The sequence below is a fragment of the Scyliorhinus canicula genome, chromosome 20 (genome assembly GCF_902713615.1).
Source record: "Scyliorhinus canicula chromosome 20, sScyCan1.1, whole genome shotgun sequence".
Lineage (NCBI taxonomy): Eukaryota > Metazoa > Chordata > Chondrichthyes > Carcharhiniformes > Scyliorhinidae > Scyliorhinus > Scyliorhinus canicula.
In genome coordinates this window covers 71,887,730-71,910,800 of record NC_052165.1, presented here as the reverse complement: position 1 = coordinate 71,910,800, position 23,071 = coordinate 71,887,730, and the positions used below count along the sequence as shown (strand labels likewise).

General features: G+C 47.0%; 1 protein-coding gene across 2 annotated transcripts in view; it reads left to right on the top strand.

The window, feature by feature from the left end:
* The window catches only part of pdzrn4 (PDZ domain containing ring finger 4), a 578,179-nt gene that overhangs the window by 37,066 nt on the left and 518,042 nt on the right, over positions 1 to 23,071 (top strand). For both annotated transcript variants that reach the window (XM_038780405.1, XM_038780406.1), the window contains exon 3: positions 3,481 to 3,588. In XM_038780405.1, coding sequence (XP_038636333.1) covers positions 3,481 to 3,588 — 108 coding nt within the window. The remainder of the gene's footprint in view (positions 1 to 3,480; positions 3,589 to 23,071) is intronic.

The window sequence follows — 23,071 nt, the reverse complement described above, 5'->3', positions numbered from 1 at the left end:
CGTTACCAGGGCCCCCAGGCTTGTATCCCCACAGGACGATCTCTCCATCCGTTTCCATGCTGCCCCCTCCCCCTCCATCACCCACTTACGCACCATCGACACGTTGGCCGCCCAGTAGTACCCCGAGAGGTTGGGCAACGCCAGCCCCCCCCCCCCCATCTCTACTCCGCTCCAAGAAGACCCTCTTCACCCTCGGGGTGCCATGCGCCCAAACACATCCCATGATGCTGCTGGTCACCCTTTTAAAAAAGGCCCTAGGGATAAAGATGGGCAAGCACTGGAAGAGGAACATGAACCGTCATTTTGACGGATTGCACTCTGCCCGCCAGCGATAGCGGCACCATGTCCCACCTTTTAAATTCCTCCTCCATCTGCTCCACTAGTCTGGTGAAGTTAAGCTTATGAAGAGCCCCCCAACTCCTGGCCACCTGCACCCCCAGGTACCTGAAACTCTTCACTGCCCTCCTGAAGGGGAGCCTCCCAATTCCATCCTCCTGATCTCCCGGGTGCACTACAAATACCTCGCTCTTTCCTAAGTTTAGCTTATAGCCCGAGAAGCCCCCAAATTCCGCTAACAGCTCCATCACCCCCGACATTCCCCCCTCTGGGTCCGCCACATATAACAGCAGGTCATCCGCATACAGCGATACCCGGGGCGCCTCCCCACCCCGCACCAGACCCCTCCATTTCCCTGACTCCCTCAACGCCATGGCCATCGGTTCAATCGCCAGTGCAAAGAGCAGGGGGGACAGGGGACACCCCTGCCTGGTCCCACGATAGAGCCTAAAATGAACCCTTGGGAAACATAGCCTGTTCATGAAGCTCTCCATCCCCTCTCTCCCCCTCGGAGATTCCGACCGGTACAATCCCTCGTAAAAGTCCCTAAAGACCCTGTTTACTTCTGTCCCCTTCTGCACTACATTTCCACCCCCATCCTTCACTCCCCCAATTTCCCTGGCCGCATCCTGCCTACGGAGCTGATGCGCCAACATCCTGCTCGCCTTCTCTCCATACTCATATACCGCGCCCTGCGCCCTCCTTTTTGTGTCTCTGCCTTTTTGGTGGTCAACAAGTCAAAATTGGCCTGCAACCTGCGCCTTTCTCCCAGCAACCCTTCCTCCGGTGCCTCCGCATATCTCCTGTCCATCTCCAGAAGCTCTCCACCAGTCTCTCCCTCTCCTTCCTCTCCCTCCTTTCCCTGTGGGCCCGGATGGAGATCAGCTCCCCCCGGATCACTGCTTTCAGAGCCTCCCAGACCATCCCCACCTGGACCTCCCCCGTATCATTGGTATCCAGATACCCCTCAATGCTTCTCTGAACCGTCTTACACACCTCCTCCTCCGCCAGCATCCCCACATCCAGGCGCCAAAGCGGGCGCTGGTCCCGCGCCTCTCCCATCTCCAGATCAACCCAGTGCGGGGCATGGTCCGAAATCGCTATGGCCGAGTACTCGGCATCCTGCACCCTCGGAATCAATCCCCTGCTCAGGACAAAAAAGTCTATCCGGGAATAAACCCTATGGACGTGAGAGAAAAAGGGATACTCCCGCGCTCTCGGTCTCCCAAACCTCCAGGGATCCACCCCTCCCATCTGGTCCATGTATCCCCTCAGCACCTTGGCCGCCGCCGGTCTCCTACCCGTCCTTGAACTGGACCGGTCCAGTGTGGGATCCAGCACTGTGTTAAAATCTCCCCCCATGATCAGGCCCCCTGCCTCCAGGTCCGGGATGCGGCCCAACAATCGCCTCATGAAGCCAGCATCATCCCAATTCGGGCCATATACGTTCACCAGCACCACCTTCTCTCCCTGCAGCCTACCCCTCACCATAATATATCTGCCCTCCTTGTCCGACACCACCTCAGCCGCCTCAAACGCCACCCTCTTCCCCACTAGAATCGCCACCCCCCAGTTCTTCGCGTCCAATCCTGAATGATAAACCTGCCCCACCCACCCCTTCCTCAGATGGACCTGGTCCGCCACCTTCAGGTGGGTCTCCTGGAGCATAGCCACGTCCGCCTTCAACCCCCTTAGATGGGAGAACACCCTGGTTCTCTTAACCGGCCCGTTCAGCCCCCTCACGTTCCAGGTAATCAGCCGGATCAGAGGGCAACCCGCCCCCCACCCCCGCCGACTAGCCATAGCTTGGCAGATGTTCACCCCAGGCCAGCACACCCCGCTCGACCCGTTCCCCATGGCGATAGCGCCTCTCCTCTTCCCCCCCGGCCCCCATCGGCTCCTTCCTAGTCGTTCCAGCAGCAACCACCGGTATTCCCCCCCACCAGGCTAGGACCCCTCCTAGCCACGACGCACCCTCCATGGCACTTCCATGAGTCAGCTGACTTCTGCTGACTCTGGCAGCTCCCGCCAAAACCTATCCCCTCCCGGCATGGGGTCATCCCCCTCTTGCCACACCTCCTTGGCATTGCTGCAGCGCGTGAAAGAAGACCCGTAGAGGCCCCACCCCCACCGCAAGCTCCACCCCCCTTCCCTGCAGCGCGGGAAACCAGAGGAAAGCCCGCGCATTCACACTGCTACACCCCACCCTTCTGACGCAGTTCCCCAAAATCCAGTTTCCCCTCAATCCTCAGCCCCGTACAGAAGAGAACATATAGAACACAAACCCCCAACACTCCCCACCTAACCCACAACCATGCCCAACAAACAAACCCACCCGTAAACAGAGCAAACAGAAAACCAGCATACATAACACACTTGTCGAAGTTAAAAAAGTTGATACAGTTGGAACAAAACAGCCACAGCGGAAACAACGCTGTGTTTCACCATATAGTGTGGGGCAAGTTATTCCAGGCTCCTTCCCTCACCGTGATGCGTAGAAACAGTGCCGTTTGGGGCCCTCGAAACGGCCCAAAAGTCCCTAAATAGCGGGAGCGCCTGGCGCCATTTTGTTTTTCCTCCCCCTTTTTTTGGGGGAGTTACTGCAGCCTTTTTCTTCTTCCCACTCCGGGTGAGCACCATATAGTGTGGGGCAAGTTCTTCCAGGCACCTTCCCCCACCGGGATGCGTAGAAACAGTGCCGTTTGGGGCCCTCGAAATGGCCCAAAAGTCCCTAAATAGCGGGAGCTGCCGAACGTGCGGCTTAGCTCCGCATAGCCGCAACCGGAAGTTCCTTGAGTTCTACTTCTGAGTTTTACCACAACTACCAGTCTTAAATAACTCTTAATGGTATATTTTAGTAAGAAGTCTTACAACACCAGGTTAAAGTCCGGCAGGTTTGTTTGGAATCACTAGCTTTCGGAGCACGGCTCCTTCATCAGGTGAGCATCAGGTATATTTTAGTGTTAAGGGACCAGGATGGATCCTGCAGAGTTTAAGGTTACCATTTGAATTAGTAAACAAATTGTTGGTTGAGCCCCACCCCTTCCCTTTCCAACCCTGAAACCAAGGAAAGCATGTAATTATCTCGACCAGGGGTTACTTGCTTCCGAACTCCCACTGACTCTCTGTTGCCTTGCTTTCTAGGACAGTGAGGAAGATTCTTCGAGCGAAGGAATTTATGTTTCCAAAGTTATGGAGAAAGGGCCTGCTGACAGAGCAGATGGACTCCAAGTTCATGACAGGATCATTGAGGTAAGAGAGGAGGTGTGGCCAAATGTATTAATGTCTGCTCTTCAGCTTACCAGGCCAAGCACATTGCATTCTTCCTTTTAAGGAGATAGTGTGCCTTTACGTCATCCCTCTGCAGCTTAATATACAAAACAGCTTGTCTTCATTTGAACAAGGTGCTGGTAATCGTTTTTCCTGGTGGGACCTTGTACCCGGGTCTAATTGCCTGTGTCTCAGACTAATCCAGCGATTGGTTGAGTTACGCAGACAGCAGGGCTCCAGTTTGGCTTTCCCCCCACTGAGCTAACTTGTCTGATTTCTACTGCGATTTCTGCCATTGGCATCACCACCTCTTAAGTTGGGGAGGAGAGGAGGTAACAAAAGAAAGCTGTCTTCACATTTCTAATTGCTGTCAAATGACACCCCTTGCAAATTCCTATGTGCTGTCAGGTGAGAACCAGGCTTGAACCTGGCTGTGATGGCAGTACAGTTGGATGCTCATTGTCTAGCGTGACCACTCTGGCCCCAGTCATGGAGCTGTTGAGTCGGTTTCTCCACAGTAAGGGAAGGAAAAACTCTGGCGAATGGATAAAGAACGGTTTTTACCTCAAGCTGTCTCCATGCTTATGGGGTCAAAACAGTAAAAGTGTGAGAACTATCCACCTTCAGTTTCCTATTCAACCCCATCCAAGACTTAGCTTTTCTTGGACGTTTCCGTATAAGGGCACAGAGCACTGAGCTGCAGCACTCTAACATCTTACACTTACCTTATTGCTTGTAGGTGTCATGCGGTAATGTTGTGTGATATGCTTCTGTTTTATCTCCTTGACGCAGTGGGGAACAGTACATTTCCCAGTGTCCTTCCCAACTTGAATCGTGTCTTGTGTTTAAAGTTATGTGATGGAGATTACCCCTGTCGGATCAATGAGGTGATTATTGGTATTGTAAAGAAACGTGTCACATGCCACGCAAGACGTTGGGTTGAACAGTGACTGTTCCTGTTGTGTGTTTGGTATCCATAAATGAACAAGCCCAGTGACAACATGTGCTATATTTCAAACATTTTGCTTGAACCATCAGTCACAGTTGGACCAAGTGTTTTGTTACAGGAGACAATTTGATAATATTGAAAAGCTGGCATTTCGATGGCCTCTGAAACCTTTTGTGCCAAATTGTGCTTCGAGGGTAGTGTTTTTGATTTGCTTTGTGTATGATTAGTGTAGACATTTACTGTGGCACCATCCTCACTCCACTTGTCTTAACCATCACGGCGCCATTTTCCAATGAAACGTTTAAATGCTTAAGTTGAATTTGTATTCACTTCACCTCATGTGAAATATTATTTTTCTCTATTGTTGAAGATATGTTAAGTTAAATAAACCATGTATTGAGGAAAGGTTGAATCTGAAGCCAGCAGTTCCCTTCCGCCAGGTTTATTTCCAGGAGTAATGGCACAGATTCCTCTTGCCCCCCACCCCCACTCCTGCAGCTATGCCCCATTGTGAATTAAGTATATCACCTCTTTAAATTTTGATGGGAATGTCTGTATTAGCAATGAGCAGTTGCAGGTAGGTAGGGGGCTGATTTTTGTCCTGTCAGATAACATAAAATGATGATTTACGATGACATCAACTGTGCCGAATGGCATTTGGCTTTATATAACGAGAGCAGAGATCATCAAAGGTTTTTTCTTTAGGGAATGATTCCAGAAGGGTATCCCCTTCTCAATAAAGAAATTGCCACACACTTGCACACTCTGAATAATTTATTTTTTCCTCGTGTGCTGTATAGGCCTTGCCTTTATAAGACAAAACCGAAGAAAATTAGCTTTTTTACCTCAGCAATGATTGCTCTACACATGAGTTGCAGCCTCCATACACCTGCCAATACGGTACATTGTGATGAGTTCATAAAGATGTCACTTTCCTTACTTGGGATGGACAGAAAGATGGATCATGTTGGGTAGGGAATTAAGGGTGACGCGGGGAATGGAGGATGGGTGGAGAAGCAGCAGACCTGTGTTTAACCTTCTTGCTAAACTGACACAATTCCAAGTTTTTTAGCCGTTGACGTGAATGGCTGCCCCTTTTGAATATGCTGTGACTCGTGACACCTTGTGATTAATGGGCGTGATGTCACCATTGGCCATGGGCACCATTTCCGTGCTGCTAAACTAATGATGTCATCCAAAACCATCGGTTCAGTGTTGCTAGGCGACTTACATGAAAGGCTCCCTGTTTAGATTTGTTCCGGATATTACCCTTGTGATAAATTTTACTGTAAGTCAGTGTAATTTAAGTGGTGGTGGTTGTTGTTGGGGCGTGGGAAGGTGGGGGGAGGAGGGGTAGAGGAATGTTGTTTTAAAGCCATTGCTATATTTTTACATCTGATGTTTGACTTGCGTGAATATGTGAGATGAGTGGGCGAATATTCTTTATTGTTTTCATGTTGGTCACAACCATTGATTGCTTGATCAAAATAGCATGATGCATCAAAGTACCAGAGCTGTTGGATCCTGAAACGCCACTCTTGTCAGTCCCCTTGCATATTTCCACTGTTATTGGTCTTGGGTTTCGGTCCACTAAAAGGCGTGCCAGTAATAAGAATACTAGGTGTGGCTTGAAATAAAGATGGCAAAAATGCCCCTTCATAATACCATACAGAGTCAGGATTCTGCTTATTCATTCAGTTGAGTTATTGGAGTTTGTACTGTGGAACACAGTTGACATGCTAATATAAGCACAAATTTCTGTTTATATTACATATCTAAAGCCATGTATTGCCTTAAATTTATCCTGAATCCAAGTTTATATAAACTGTTGATCATGCGTTGAATTACTGCTAATTCATCAGTAACCTCTTTCAATCTTCGTGCTGTCTTCTTGCAAAAGAATTGCATGAATCCTGAAGCACATGAAAAAGGCAGCTAAGGAGAAAAGGCACTCCGAGGTTACAATAAATATTCCAAAGTAATACTGCACAAATACATGGCAATAAACACTTTACAAAGCACTAAAGAGATGTATTCTTTTGCCGCCAGGAAGCAGGAACTCAGCCATATTCCCAGAAGGACTTCCCTTACTGGATGGGGAAGGATCTCGCTTGCTGTATTTTTCCAGTGAAATTTTCAGGCCTGCAGCTGTTGGCCAGCTGTGACCCATAGTGCCTGCTCTGAAGAATTAGGCTGCTATTCGTTTCAATCACCTCAGACTTTGCCCAGTTATTTATCATCTGTGGAGTTTACATTGGTTACTTCAATGCAGTCGGTGAATTATTTTCCGCGACATCATTGAAGTAAGGCCCTTCATTCTACTGGATTCAATAGAGTATGTCAGTCACTTCTTTTAGGTCTATTAAAGCAAGCTAACTAATGCCACAGTGGTTAAAGAGGCTGCAGATTGCAATACTGAGCCACAAGTCATGAGATTGAAAACAACATTGACCCTCGTTCGAAGAGGCTCCTCAGTGTTGCCGGCAATAGTCTGGCCTTTATGGGTGGTGAATCGAGCCAGCACCCTGGGTAGAAAGGAGGGAACTAAATAATCTTGCTCTGGCGACTCTCTGCGGGCAACGTGACTTGATGGCGCGAATGTGTTTGAGTCCCAAAGTGCCACGAGCAAGATTCGGAGCAAGGCGACCTTTCTCATCTGCGCTGAGCCACAAGAGGGGGCACCACCAGGCAAGTGCGAGCGAGAATCAGAGGCCTCGTGATTCTTTCCACTACCAGCATGACCGCCACTGAGCGCTTCCCTGTGGCCGGTTTCTGATGTTACTGGCCCAGGGAATTGATTATCCACCTGGCTTCAGGCCTGAGAAATCCATAGGTCAAGGAAACCGGACATTCAACCCTGTTCGTCTGAGACAAAGGAAACATTTTGAATCACATTTATCCACCCTGCTCTTGTATCTCTGCAACCCCTGTTCCTTTATTCACAAAGGGCTGAGGATGTTCACTTTTTCAATTTCTGTAAGTCAGAGGTTGATAGATGCTGAAGGAATTAAGGGATGCAGGAATAGTGTACGAATAGGACTTGAGGTAGAACGTTAGTCATGATCCTATTGAATAGTGGAGCAGCCTCAATGGCCGACTCCTATTTTGTATGTTTGGAGGGAGGATTAAATATTGAACAAAAAAGCAGTGCAAAACCTTTAATTGGTAGCACATGAAATAAATTAGCTTTATATATCTCAATCATGTATTATTGATGCACAGAAGTTCCAGTGCAGGAACAGATCATTTGACTCAACACAGCTATGCTTCTATTTCTATTCAGTTTAAGGATTGAAAATTGAAAGCAACGGGGGCAGGGAGGGGGGCGGGGGGAGGGAGCGGATACATGCAATGAAAATTTGCCGAGGTCACCAGTCTTAAGGATGATAATAATCATTATTGGTGTCACAAGTAGGCTTACATTAACACTGCAATGAAGAATATCCCCTAGTCGTCACACTCTGGCACCTCTTCGGGTTCACTGAGGGAGAATTCAGAATGTCCAATTCACCTGACAAGCACGTCTTTCGGCGCACCCGGAGGAAACCCACGCAGACATGGGGAGAATGTGCAGACTCCGCACACACAGTGACCCAGGCCGGGAATCGAAGCTATGACCCTGGTGCTGTGAAGCAGCAGTGTTAACCACTCTGCAACCATGCTGCCCTGAATGTTACTGTTGTCTCTGCTGCTGCAGCTGTTGTGCGTTGTATGAATGTGTGGGGATGTCAAGTGAAGCTGCATTTAGGCTGGTCTGTGATGTATCGACAGCAGAGTAGCTTGCTAATACTCACTCACCAGATAAACACATGAATAAGATCATTTGGAGCTTGCTTTCATCAAGAGTTTGAAGGGGGAAGAGGTTGGTCAATAATTTGGTCAAATGATTTCAGCATTTTAGAGGGTGCGAAATGAACTGAGTTCTGGCGAAGGAAAGATTTGGGAACAATATATTCTTGCCAATATCTCTTTCCGTCTCCCTCACTCTCTTGTGTGAACACAGTAGAGTAATGTGCGTTTCTGACCAGATTTGGAACGTTTCCTTTTGCATTTCGGGTGTCATACTTCTTCAGGAGTTGAAATTTCATGTTCATTTTTTTTTTAAAAAAAGCTAAAAACTCACGTTCTCTTCCGAATGAGTTTGAGGAATAAAAAATAAGCCAAGGGGCCGAAGCTGACAAGTGAGCAACTGCCAAAGACTTGTGAAGGCAATCAATCCTCACTCACCAGCCTGGAGAATCAATCAGCAATTTCACAAAAAAAGGAGAAGCCAAACTAATGGCTCAACATGTGTTTAGAATATTTTACTCTGTCTGCTGTTTTTATGTTCATCGCCTGGTGGGTATGGACTAAAAATAAAGATCTGTGACAGAAGAGAATTAATCTTAGCCACTCAAGCTTTCTTCCACGTGTTTGAGTTGCTTTAGTGTTTTATTTGTGAAAGCCCCAAAAGCCCAGGCTGGAAAGTAGATATTTTTCACCCAGCACTATGTACGCCATTAGCTTCAGGGAAATGGCATAGGCGGTGAAAATTTCCAATTGTTTGTCAGCGCGAGAAATGGGCTGACTCACAACTGGTGGCTATAACTTACTGTGGTCAAGATGCGGAAGGAATTTTGAGTTTCGTTTGGAGCTTCAGGTGAAACCAAATGCAAAAGGAACCGTTTCAGGTAAAGATTCACATGCTATCTGGGATTTAATTTAAATCAGACACTAGCTTGGCAGAAAACCTGGGGCGGAATTCTCCATCTGCACCCCCCCCCCCCCCCCCCCCCCACACACACACACACACACACACACACACCCACACACACACCCCCACCGCCACCTTTCGCATGGTGGAAATTGCTTGCCATGGGCCACCATCGGGATCTTCCAGTTCCGCTGAAGTCGATGCCGATTTACATTCCTCGTCCATGTGCGGCGTGGGTCGACCTCCGGTGGGCCCAAATGTCCCGCCGACGCCCCCGTAAAATTCTGCCCACTGTCTTTTCTTCGCATCATTGATAATTAATGGCAGCTGTATTTGCAGTGCTCTAATTTATAAGGAAGCTTTTTTGAGTAAAAATATATTCCCTTCTCATTCACCAGTGTCAATTCTTCTCATTCCTCAACATGGACACTCACCACCTCCTTTCGTAACCACCCACGGTGTATATAATGCCCTCCTCCATGTGAATGCGCTCACAACCCCCCAAATGAGCACTTCCCTCAGCCATTAACCCAAATTCTCATCATCCTACCCCACCCCAAATACTCTTGATCCCAAAGCTCAAAATAGATAACTGCCTCAACTCCCATCCCTTCCCTCGATTGCTAAATGATCCTTCAGTAATCGTTCCTCTAGTCCAAATGCCTTCTACTCCCCAAATCCAAACTATTCAAGCAGCGGATTGAGAACTTCTAGCAATTACTGACATCCGCACTACCGCAGTCTATAGCGGCCAGAATTCTCCGGTCATTGCCGTTCTGTTTTCCTGCTGGTGTACCCCCGCCAGCATGTTTCACGGCGGCGTGAGGGTGGTTACAATGGGAAATCCCATTGACAAGCGGCGGGAAGATAGAATCCCGCCACCAGCGAACGACGCGCAGCTGGGAAATACACTGCCGGCCGGCCAGTATGTTTAACATAGCAGCAGGGTAGCATGGTGGTTAGCATAAATGCTTCACAGCTCCAGGGTCCCAGGTTCGATTCCCGGCTGGGTCACTGTCTGTGTGGAGTCTGCACGTCCTCCCCCTGTGTGCGTGGGTTTCCTCCGGGTGCTCCGGTTTCCACCCACAGTCCAAAGATGTGCGGGTTAGGTGGATTGACCATACTAAATTGCCCGTAGTGTCCTAATAAAAGTAAGGTTAAGGGGGGGGGGTTGTTGGGTTACAGGTATAGGGTGGATACGTGGGTTTGAGTAGGGTGATCATGGCTCGGCACAACATTGAGGGCCGAAGGGCCTGTTCTGTGCTGTACTGTTCTATGTTCTAAAATGTCCCAAAGTGTTTCAATGTCAATTTATTCAGGAAACTATTGTGTGTCGAGATTAAAGAAAGGTTTGTTCAAAAGTGAATTTTAAGAGGATTCTTAAAGGAACAGTGGGAGGGGTTTGGGCAGGTAATTCCAGAATCGGGGATCTAGGCTGCTGAAAGCATGATTTTGTGGTGAGGTGAAAGGGGGGGGGAGAATGCCAAACAAAATTCTTACACATCCAACCTTCTTGCCCCATATGCCCAGTCCTCTTACCCCTTGCTCACCGAGCAATAACATAGGTGATTCACTTCCCTATTAAATGCCTCTGATTTCTCATGGACGACACAGCGCTCCTGCACATCACATTGTGTGTGTTGTGTTGTGTCTGTCCCGCGCATAACCATTGGGCACATGCGGAGAAACTCAAATTCCCTGGAAGGAGATCACGATGTGACCATCATCCAGACAGTTTTTTGGCGCTGTTCGCAGAAACGTCCCCTTGCACATTGAGCAATGGGACCTGAAACACACAAAATCCATGTTCCTTAAAATCAGGCTGAGAGCACAGAACTTGCTGATTCACTAGCTCCCATTTTGCTCCCCTGCCCGTAACTGACCTCACTCCACATGCACCTAAATTCTCTAGAAATTTCCAAGGTGGTTCCTATCAGATGACTGGGCTCCTAGTATAGCATGATGCCCATCATTGCTAGGCCTCTACGACAACCAGTAAAATCGCAAAGAACGCTGTAAGCCAAGCCGTGGCGATCACTGGTTCTGAGGGAGGATCACTAATGGTCGTGTGCTGTGCTATCCAGTTTCCCCCTTGGCCTTTCGGCAATTTCACAGATCCATACTTGGCCATCCACGATTGTTACTTTGCAATGTTTTTTTAACAGGTCTTTCCAAAATATGCGACTTCCTTGTTTGAAACCTTGATGAGTAACACGGAACACTTCATTGACAAGCAACACCGCCTCTTGAAAGGTTTTCTGGCATCTGTTATATTCACACTCGCCTCGCTGTGGTGGTGATAGAAGAGACCAATTAATAAAAGCCTTGAAATGATCCTGTGCTGGTATCAGTGCATGAAAGCTTAATGGCTCTGCCTGCTATTTTAGTGGAGACCTTAACCCTCTCAAATTAAATGAGTTCATGCTTCCATTAAACTCGACAAAAGAACTGCATTACAATCACACAGTGTAATCTTAAGGCCAAAGGGAGCATTATTACTTGACACCAGTGCCACCATTTATACTACCAATCGAAGAACTTTGTTATATCAGTAGCCAAGCGCGAGGCAATGGTGCAAGCTATTTTCGTGCTCGAAGTGATGAAAAGGCTTAATGTTGTTGTGCGCATACCCCCCTTTAATACAGTTAAATGTGACTTAGCCTAAATACCACTCTGTTGGCTCTGCCGCCAGCATTTAAAGCTGCTGTGGTTAGAGCCAGTCTGAAGCCCCACCAGTTATTGTGCTGCGTGTCATGGCTGCTGTATGACACACTCCGCTCAAGGCCTTTACTCTTTAACCAAGTACGTGTAAATAATTACAACGCCCGAGATGCCGGAGACGAAGAATAGAGAGTCTGGAAACTATGTACGAAGTTTGCAAGCCTTGCAAAGACGTACAGAGTAAAAATTCTGTCTTTACTCTGAAGCTGTCCGCATCTGCCAACTGCACTCTTGTGTTCTGAGCAGATAAAAGTGCTGCTAATAAAATCAGCTTCTTTTAAGCATTCTGAGTGCCTATTTGTATGCAAGTAGAAATTGCAAAGCTTAAACTCGGAGCCTGTGCACAGCAATGATGTTTATTTGTATTGCATGATTAACATTGTAGATCTAAATTCCATTAAGTGACTGCCTCGCACCCACACACTCCCCCCCCCCCCCCCCCCCCCCCCCCCAAATCCAATTTTCCCGTGTTTATGTTTCACATTGCATGCTCCCTTATCTTGCATAACTGCTGCAGGATCACTGCTGTAGTTTTCTGTAATGCCAAATGACAGCAGCTACTGTCGCCGCTATCATCGAGCAGCCACTTAATGCCTCTATATGACATTCCTCGCTCCCTTCCTTTTGCACAAGTGTAAACCTATTTGTCTCAAAATGATTTAATGTCTCTGCAGGAATAGCAGCCAGAGGAATGTCATGTCCTTCTGCCAACAATCATTTTTCAGATGAACATGTTTAAATTCAAAGGCGATGCGTCCGCGTTTGAGTCATTTGTTGTGGTCAAGGTCTGGCAGAAATGCTGTTGGAAAAACGCTTACAAGCATTTCAAGAGCAAAATGCCTTTTGGAATCAGCATTATTGCGAAGTTTATATAAAAAAAAACATTCATTTGGGATATGGTCATCGTTGGCAAAATCTACTCCAGTCACCCAAGTTTCAGAATCACAGAAATGTTACAGTTCATAAAGAGGCCATTCAGCCCTTCATGTCGACAGCGGCCCTCCTAATGAGTTTGAAGCAACCAAAAATCTTGCTCGGCCACCTCAAGGGTTTGTTAAGAGTCACCCACGCTGGTGTGGGGCTGAAGTCACACATGAGGCAGATGGGGTAAGGCAGAGGTGAAAAAAATCAATGAGCCGGTTGGGTTTCGACAAGAATTTGACCGCTTCGTGGTCACCTTGATTGGTACCAGTGGGTTTTTTTTTTAATTTTCAGATTATTTTTTAACTGACTGCAGACTCTCAAACTAATGTGTTCGGATTTGAGCTCAGATTTTCTGGATTATGATTCCAGTTACATAACCACTCCCTGACTGTACCCAAATGATATTTCAAGAAAGGATATCCATACTATGTTACGCCCAAACTGCCATTAATGTGACTTGGATAATACTACTTCAATCTGGGCTTGTGCTGCTGAGGCATCCCTTGCAAGCAGTTTTCTTTTACTATTCCTTCATGGGATTTGCGAGCTGCTGGATAGGCCAGCATTAGTTCCGTATCTCTAATAGAACATAGAACATAGAACAGTACAGCACAGAACAGGCCCTTCGGCCCTCAATGTTGTGCCGAGCCATGATCACCCTACTCAAACCCACGTATCCACCCTATACCCGTAACCCAACAACAACCCCCTCCCCCCTTAACCGTACTTTTTTATTAGGACACTACGGGCAATTTAGCATGGCCAATCCACCTAACCCGCACATCTTTGGACTGCGGGAGGAAACCGGAGCACCCTGAGGAAACCCACGCACACAGGGGGAGGACGTGCAGACTCCACACAGACAGTGACCCAGCCGGGAATCGAACCTGGGACCCTGGAGCTGTGAAGCATTTATGCTAATCACCATGCTACCCTGCTGCCCTGCTGTCCTGGAGAAAGTGCTGCTGAGCTACCATGTTAAACAGCTGACCCAAGCTGTCACTCACCATTAGCAAATCCATGGGCGGCATGGTAACACAGTGGTTAGTACTGCTGCTTCACAGCGCCAGGGTCCCAGGTTCGATTCCCGGCTTGGATCACTGTCTGTACGGAGTCTGCACGTTCTCCCCACGTCTGCGTGGGTTTCCACCAGGCACTCGGTTTTCTCCCATAAGTCCCCAAAGACTTCCATCTTAGGTGAATTGGACATACAGAATTCTCCCACAGTGTACCCAAACAGGCATCGGAATGTGGCGACTAGGGGCTTTTCACAGTATCTTCATTGCACTGTTAATGTAAGCCTACTTGTGACAATAATAAAGATTATTGTTCTGTTGTTTTGGTGGATTGAGGTCGAACATAATGGGGAAGGAGCAGATGATTTGTCAAATGGGCACTGTTTGTTTTCTGCTGGGAAAGGCCTAGGCTTAACTTTCCCCAGAGAAGGAAGGTTTGAATTGAGAGGACCATTGAGGTGATTTATAGATGATGGAATTTTACTGCTGAAATTATTGGCTGGGGAAAAAAAAACCATACCATGTTTCACACTTCAAAGATCCATACATTTCTCAGAAAGCATGTGAAACTAGTTAGATTCCCGATGCCAGATGTTCTTGTATGGTTTCAGGAGAAGCTGATAGTTGCTTAGTTGCTGGGGCTTCAGAATGGCAATGCGCTCTGGCTTCATTGACTGAATTTCACATCAGATGTGAAACATAGTAGAAGAATTGAAATGCTCTGGGCAGATCATAAGGTACATGATTTGAACAGAATTAGGCATCTTCTTCAGCCTATGGTGATTCACGCTGCTCGTGCTCTTTTACTAAATACCAATCTCCAGTTGAGTGAATCCATATCGACCACAGCCAAGAAACCGTTAAATATCAAACCACTTCTATACCAGAGCATTCACTTTATCAATAAATCAAACCCGCTGTTCCCTAAGTGCTTGGTACAACATGTAATAGGCCAGCATCTGTGTTAACTATCCATGGCCCTGAGCTCAGTTGCCTACATAGAATAGATTGTGCTCCTCAATTGAGATGGTACACTCGCCTCCACTACTTCTTCAATGTATCATTTAACCTCAGCATTTTTAGTTCGGCATATTGCTACACATCGGTTGAATTTAGTTTTACTTCTTAACTAATGGGTGGAATGTTCCAAAAATTGGAGTGGATCAAACTGGATCAAACGAGAAAAGCAGAAAACTCATTGGTTTCATAGCTGCCTTTTCTAGCCAGATCAAACAGCGCTCTGAGCAATTTCAAAGTGCTGCCGATGATTACACAGCTAGCTGGCCGGGGGGGGGGCGCGCTTGGAACTCGTCAGCAAAGCTAGAATTCTGAGAAAATAGTAGCCCAATCTCGAAGTGAAGTTCATGCCCCTCCTTCCAGACGTCGGGACAACTGGCAGACAAGGGAACACCTAACTCTAGGCTAACGCCCCCCCCATCCCCCCCCTTCCCCACTCAATTGTCAGGTCACCCTCCCCCCCATCACCCCCAAACCACACAAGGTGACCCGAGCATCCCTTTCCAATCCTCACCGACGTTGGGGCACCCCTTCATTCTAAGTCTTCCCTGCTCCCAGCATAATGGGGATCCCCCATTGGGGTTCCTGAGAAGCCCCACCATCTAGCCTTGCCCCGGTAACTTCCAACTTGGCATTGTCCGCCTGGCACTGTCAATCATCACTGGTTGGCACATTGCCAGGGGCAAGCCAGATCATCTCCTGCCGATGTCCCTCACCACCTAGGGCTTATACTCACCCTCAAGTCCCCGGTGTGGTCATCACGACTGGATTTTGTTTTGAACTGGGTTCCATGAAACAAATAGATGGTACTCCAGTCATATGATGCAGCTATTAGCCAGCAGAGAACTTGGTCAACTGAAAGGGATACTTGGCAATTGAACTTGCTGCAGCAATTGGATGGCCAAGGCTATATGATAGTGGCCAAAGAAGCCTGGTGATTAAAACAAAATTCGACCGGCACCAGGTCAAATTCAACCTGCTTGATATCAATGAAACCAATCAGTGAAGCACAATTTGTAATTCTTTTTTTTAAATAAAAAAATGCTAAACTTTTGTTTCGGTTTTGTGGATCTGTAATAATGAAACAAATTTGAAGCTTTCGCATTTCTTTGGAGGTGCACTGTTGGGGCCAACCAAAGTAGACTTTTAGTCTACTGAGAACCGCATTTAGCACTTCAGATTGAGTAACGCAGTGCAGAATTTTCTTTACAATTAGTATTGGGAGATTTAGATTTGGAAGGTTTTAAAGGCCGGGGGAGGGGGGGGGGGGGGGGGGGGTTGCTGTCAGTAATCCTTTCACATTAACCTTGAACCTACTGAGGCATGGGCTCAAAGATAGCAAAAGGAGGAGGTACCAATCCAAAGATGGCAGCTTAGGTGGATTGGCCATGCTAAATTCCTTCATGTCCAAAAAGGTTGGGTGGGGTTACAGGGATGGGGTGGAGGTGTGGGCGGGGTGGGGGTGCTCATTGTAAGGGCTGGTGCAAGGGATGGGCTGAATGGCCTCCTAAATTCTCGTAATTCTAAAAAATTTATATTGATCCTATCCAATATTATTTCTTTTTTTTTAAATTTAGAGTTCCCAAATATTTTTTCCAATTAAGGGTCAATTTAGTGTGACCAATCCATCTACCCTGCATATCTTTGGATTTGTAGGGTTGAGACCCACGCAACATGGGACAATGGGGTTAGGTGGGGTTAATGTGGAGGCATGGGCTTAAGTAGGGTGCTCTTTCCCAGTGTCGGTGCAGACTCGATGGGCCCAATGGTCTCCTTCTGCATTGTAAATTCTATGATTCTATGAATGTGCAAACTTCACATGGATTGTGACCCAGGGCCGGGATCGAGCACCGTGAGGCAGCAGTGCTAACCACTGCACCACAGTCCTGCCCTCTGTCCTATGCAATATTGTTCACAACTCATTAAGCTTCGGTTAAACAGCCACTGTCCAAAACGCCATCGTTAAGGTAAGAGGATTTTTTGGTGGGTTGTGTGTAATGAAAGGACAGCAAACCTTTCTGAGCTTACTGTGCCACACTCACACCAGCTCAAAATTTTCAGCGATCCAAAGTCTATGCTATTACACATAAAGCTCTAAGAATTCCAGCAGAAAGGAAGATGCAGACCCGTGCAGATTCTTGGAGTTCTCATTACACTCTTTGATCTTAGCACGTCAGTCCAGATAGGCTGATACACTCGTCTGCATTTCTTTCATATCTTTGATTCGCTTGTCTAGTGACCTTTCTAATTTAGTCGGATCTCCCTTTGAGTGCTGCCAATCTCCCTCACGCTCTCACGTTATCACAGTGGGTTGTCTTTAGCAAACTTTTAACCTGTGGAATTCTGCCCCCAAACCGACCCCCTTCCCGTCTCCGTGGGGTGCCCGGAATTCAGCAGCAAACATGGGAGCCCTGCAATTGAGACACCGCTGCCAATGATGAGTCCTAATTGACGGGAGCGTCAAATTAGTCCCTCGCAAATGATCCCTTGATTCAAATTCCACAGTTTCAGATCATACTGGAGTGTCCTCCGTGAAGTGGAAGGTGGGGTTTGGGAGGGCTGGTGGTGCATGGGGAGAGAACTTTCCAAATTTCCCCTGAATCAATAATTGATGCCGTCAGTGTGGAGGCTTCATCTCAACAGATGGACAAATTTGCATCAGATTCATCCAATCACCAGTTTGAACACGGTAACCTGACCTCTGTAGTTGCTACAGCTGCATATTTGAGATTTATTCCAAGCTGTTTTGAATTAAGAGATCGCATGTAAACATGGTAAAGCTTACCAACTGAGACGTTACGCCACTGGGAATATTGCCTCCCACCTCCTGAAGCTCCCTTTGAAACTGCTTTGCGTACATCTTGCTTTTAAATTAAACTGCTGCTCACAATTATCTTCAAACTTTAGTCTCCCCCGTCCAGACTGGTGTTAGTGGGTGTGTTGGACAAACGGTTTGATGCAAGTGCTCAGAACATCTTCCGATTTGGAGGACGAAGGAGGCCAATTGAGGAGCTGGGGCAGTATTATCCCCCTTCCCAGTAAAGTTGCGATGGCCCAGAACATCCTCCCACCCTAAGCTCCAGCTGTCTTCCTGGCTTTGGGGAGGGTGGGTTTATTTTGAGTTCCCAACAGTTAATAGAGGCTGTGCCGGCACGGTGACACAGTGGTTATCACTGCTGCCTCACAGCCACCAGGGGCCCAGGTTCGATTTCCACCTTGGGTGACAGTCTGTGTGGAGTTTGCACTTTTCCCCTGTGTTTACGTGGGTTTCTTCCAGGTGTTCCAGTTTCCTCCCACAGTCCAAAGATGTGGATTGGACATGCTAAATATCCCCTTAGGGTGAGGTTGCAGGGCGGGCGATAGGGCCTAGGTAGGGTGCTCCTTCAAAGGGTCGGTGAAGACTCGATGGGCCAAATAGCCTCTTTCTGTACTGTAGCGATTCTATGATAAGTAATAACAGTTAACTTTCGGGAGCTTGTCACCACTGCCCTCAGGCCTACCTCATTCATTCCCCAGGTTGATGGAGAAATGACAAGGAGGGAGGTCGGCTGAGAGCTCTGGCCTCGGGGAAGGTATGATCAGCAGCCATCTTGATGGGGTTGGGTGGGGTCAAGGTCTGGGTGGGAACATGAGCGTCCTGTTTTCAGCCATTATCCCACTAGTTTTGGATGGGAAAGGGGAGGAATTTCCCCATTAACAATTATGTTCTTGGGTCGAACTTCCCGACTAACATGCATGCTCCTTGAAAGGCCAGCTCATCGGAATGAAGCTCCTCACGTGCAAGAAATGAGAATGTTCACTTTTACGACTGCAACAACCTGGCAAGGTTGACTTCTTCCATGAGTAACAGTGAGTTGCCGCTGCATTGTCTTTGTTGGGAAGCATCTGTAAATGCTATCCAATGTTCGGGAGTTGGTTGGAGGATGACCAAGGGAGGGTTAAAGGGGAAGAATGGAGCAGTAGACTGGCAAAGACAGAAGGGATAGTGCTGTCTGTCTGGAAGCCCTTTAAGTATGATGCCTTGACCTTCGACTCCATAATGGCGGGGTGAGACTTCCTGCCTGCCCGCCATATAATTCACCGTGCCCCTCAAGGATGCATAGGTAATGAACTGACCAACGTAAATATACGGATGGTCAACTATCCCAGCACCCCACCCAGTGGGAATTACTAAATCACTCCCAGTTTCCCTCCTGTCCTTCAAGAATGAAAGATTTCACTGGATTTCGGTCATCACTCCGACATTCCCCGTTAAACGCAACTTTAAAGTTTCGCGCAAATCTTTATTACCCAAGTAAGCTTAACAAATCCTTGGGTAATTTTCCGGTGTCCGTGAATAGATAAGGTAAGATTCCCACATCATATGAACAATTCTGCTATGGTGGAATATGTTGTAGGTCTGGGACCGTTACACTGTCAAAGGCAAAAATGGAACTCGACGAGTTCTGACAGAAACAATTAATCACCCTTAATGTAGAAAACAGTCAAAGGTGTTTTATAAAGGAAATTAAAAAAGAACATATGCCAAGCTCTGTGCGATATTTTGGAGAAATAACCAGATGCTAGGTTAATGTTAAGAAGGCTTTGATAGGCCGAAAAGGAAGGAAAGAGAGAGGGACACTTGCAGTAAAACCAAGGTGGCTCAATGCTCTGTTATCAGTCAAACATAAATAGAAGCAGGAGTATGTGATACTCCTGCTCCACCATTCAATAGGACCATACCCGATCTTCGACTTCAACTCCACTTTCCCACTTGATCCCCAAACCTCTTCCTCTCGGAGTCAAAAAAAATCTCTCAGCCTTTAACATACTCAACGACTGAGCTGCCCTCTTGATCCATAATAACTGACCCTTTATACCGAGACGGGGGACACAGGGTCTAGATTTTCCAACCAGGCAAAGCTTAACATCATCTAGTCAGCTCTCTCGAATTTATGTTTCAATGAGATGTGGTCAGTAGGACTTTAAACTTCTGAGTTGGGGGGAAGGGAAAGTGAAAGCGACAGGGAGCAGGGAGTTAAATGGCAAGATACGCAGGAGGATAACATGTAGGCAGGTGGATTTAAGCTTGAGGCAGACTAGGAATGCAACAAAAAGGAAGGATAACTTTGGACATCTTAGGACTTCCAATATCTGTACTGATAAGAAAGTTAACATTAAGGCACTTTACCTGAATGCTCGTAGCATTTGTAACAAAGTAGATGAACTAATGGCACAGATCATCGTGAATGATTATGATGTGGTAGGCATCACAGAGACATGGCTGCAGGGGGTTCAGGACTGGCAGTTAAACATCCAAGGATATACAACCTATCGAAAAGACAGGGAGGTGGGCCGAGGGGGTGGGGTTGCCTTGTTAGTTAAGAACAAAATTAAATCTATGGCACTAAACGACATAGGGTCGGATGATGTGGAGTCTGTGTGGGTAGAATTGAGGAACCACAAAGGCAAAAAAACCATAATGGGAGTTATGTACAGACCGCCTAACAGTGGTCAGGACCAGGGGCGCAACATGTACCGGGAAATAGAAAAGGCATGTCAGAAAGGCAAGGTCACAGTGATCATGGGGGACTTCAATATGCAGGTGGATTGGGTAAATAATGTAGCCAGTGGATCCAAAGAAAAGGAATTCATGGAATGCTTACAAGATGGCTTTTTGGAACAGCTTGTCATGGAGCCCACAAGGGAGCAGGCTATTCTGGACCTAGTGCTATGTAATGAACCAGACTTTATTAAAGATCTTAAAGTAAGGGAACACTTAGGAAGCAGCGATCATAATATGGTTGAGTTCAGTCTGCAGTTTGAAAGAGAGAAGGCAAAATCGGATGTAATGGTGTTACAGTTAAATAAAGGTAATTACGAGGGCATGAGAGAGGAACTGGTGAAAATCAACTGGAAGCAGACCCTAGCAGGGAAGACAGTAGAGCAAAAATGGCAGGAGTTTGTATGCATAATTGAGGACACTGTACAGAAGTTCATCCCCAAGAAAAGAAAGATTATCCAGGGAGGGATTAGACAGCCATGGCTGACAAAGGAGGTCAGGAAATGTATCAAAGAAAAAGAGAGATCCTATAAAGTGGCCAAAAGCACCGGGAAATCAGAAGATTGGGAAGGCTACAAAAACAAACAGAGGTTAACAAAGAGACAAATAAGGAAGGAGAGGATCAAATATGAAGGCAGGCTAGCCAGTAATATAAGAAATGATAGTAAAAGTTTCTTTCAATACATAAGAAACAAACGTCAGGCCAAAGTAGACATTGGGCCAATTCAAACTGATTCTGGAAGGCTAGTGATGGGAGATGAGGAAATGGCTGGAGAACTTAATAAGTACTTTGCGTCTGTCTTCACAGTGGAAGACGTTAGTAATATCCCAAAAATTATAAAGGGTCAGGGGGCTGAGTTGAGTATGGTTGCCATTACAAAAGAGATGGTGCTAAAAAAGCTAAAAGGTCTTAAAATTGACAAATCTCCTGGCCCCGATGGGCTACATCCTAGAGTTCTGAGGGAGGTGGCTGAAGAAATAGCGGAAGCGTTGGTTGAGATCTTTCAAAAATCACTGGAGTCAGGGAAAGTCCCGGACGATTGGAAGATCGCTGTTGTAACCCCCTTGTTCAAGAAAGGATCAAGACAAAAGATGGAAAATTATAGGCCAATTAGCCTAACCTCGGTTGTTGGTAAAATTCTAGAATCGATCGTTAAGGATGAGATTTCTAATTTCTTGGAAGAGCAGGGTCGGATTAGAACAAGTCAACATGGATTTAGTAAGGGGAGGTCGTGCCTGACGAACCTGTTAGAATTCTTTGAGGAGGTGACAAGTAGGTTAGACCAGGGAAACCCAGTGGATGTGGTCTATCTGGATTTCCAAAAGGCCTTTGATAAGGTGCCACACAGGAGGCTGCTGAGTAAGGTGAGGGCCCATGGTGTTCGAGGTGAGCTACTGGCATGGGTTGAGGATTGGCTGTCTGACAGAAGGCAGAGAGTTGGGATAAAAGGTTCTTTTTCGGAATGGCAGCCGGTGACCAGCGGTGTCCCACAGGGTTCAGTGTTGGGGCCGCAGCTGTTCACCATATATATTAATGATCTGGATGAAGGGACTGGGGGCATTCTAGCGAAGTTTGCTGATGATACGAAGTTAGGTGGTCAGGCAGGTAGTGCTGAGGAAGTGGGGAGGCTGCAGAAGGATCTAGACAGTTTGGGAGAGTGGTGCAGGAAATGGCTGATGCATTTCAACGTGAGAAAATGTGAGGTCTTGCACTTTGGAAAAAAGAATCCAAGCATAGACTACTTTCTAAACGGTGAGAAAATTCATAATGCCAAAGTACAAAGGGATCTGGGAGTGCTAGTCGAGGATTCCCTAAAGGTAAACATGCAGGTTGAATCCGTGATTAAGAAAGCGAATGCTATGTTGTCATTTATCTCAAGAGGGTTGGAATATAAAAGCAGCGATGTGCTACTGAGCCTTTATAAGGCTCTGGTTAGGCCCCATTTGGAGTACTGTGTCCAGTTTTGGGCCCCACATCTCAGGAAGGACATACTGGCACTGGAGCGTGTCCAGCGGAGATTCACACGGATGATCCCTGGAATGGCGGGTCTAGCATATGAGGAACGGCTGGCGTTCCTGGGATTGTATTCATTGGAGTTCAGAAGGTTAAGGGGAGATCTAATAGAAACTTACAAGATAATACATGGCTTAGAAAGGATGGACGCAAAGAAACTGTTTCCGTTAGGCGAGGAGTCGAGGACCCGTGGGCACAGCCTTAGAATTAGAGGGGGTAAATTCAAAACAGAAATGCGGAGACATTTCTTCAGCCAGAGAGTGGTGGGCCTGTGGAATTCATTGCCGCAGAGTGCAGTGGAGGCCGGGACGCTAAATGGCTTCAAGGCAGAGATAGATAAATTCTTGATGTCGCGAGGAATTAAGGGCTATGGGGAGAATGCTGGGAGGTGGAGTTGAAATGCCCATCAGCCATGATTGAATGGCGGAGTGGACTCGATGGGCCGAATGGCCTTACTTCCACTCCTATGTCTTATGGTCTTATGGTCTTATGGAGATCCCCTCTCTTTCTTCTAAATTTCAGAGAGCACAGATCCATTTTACTCCCATTTCTCCTCATCGGACAACACCCTCACGACAGAAATCATTCT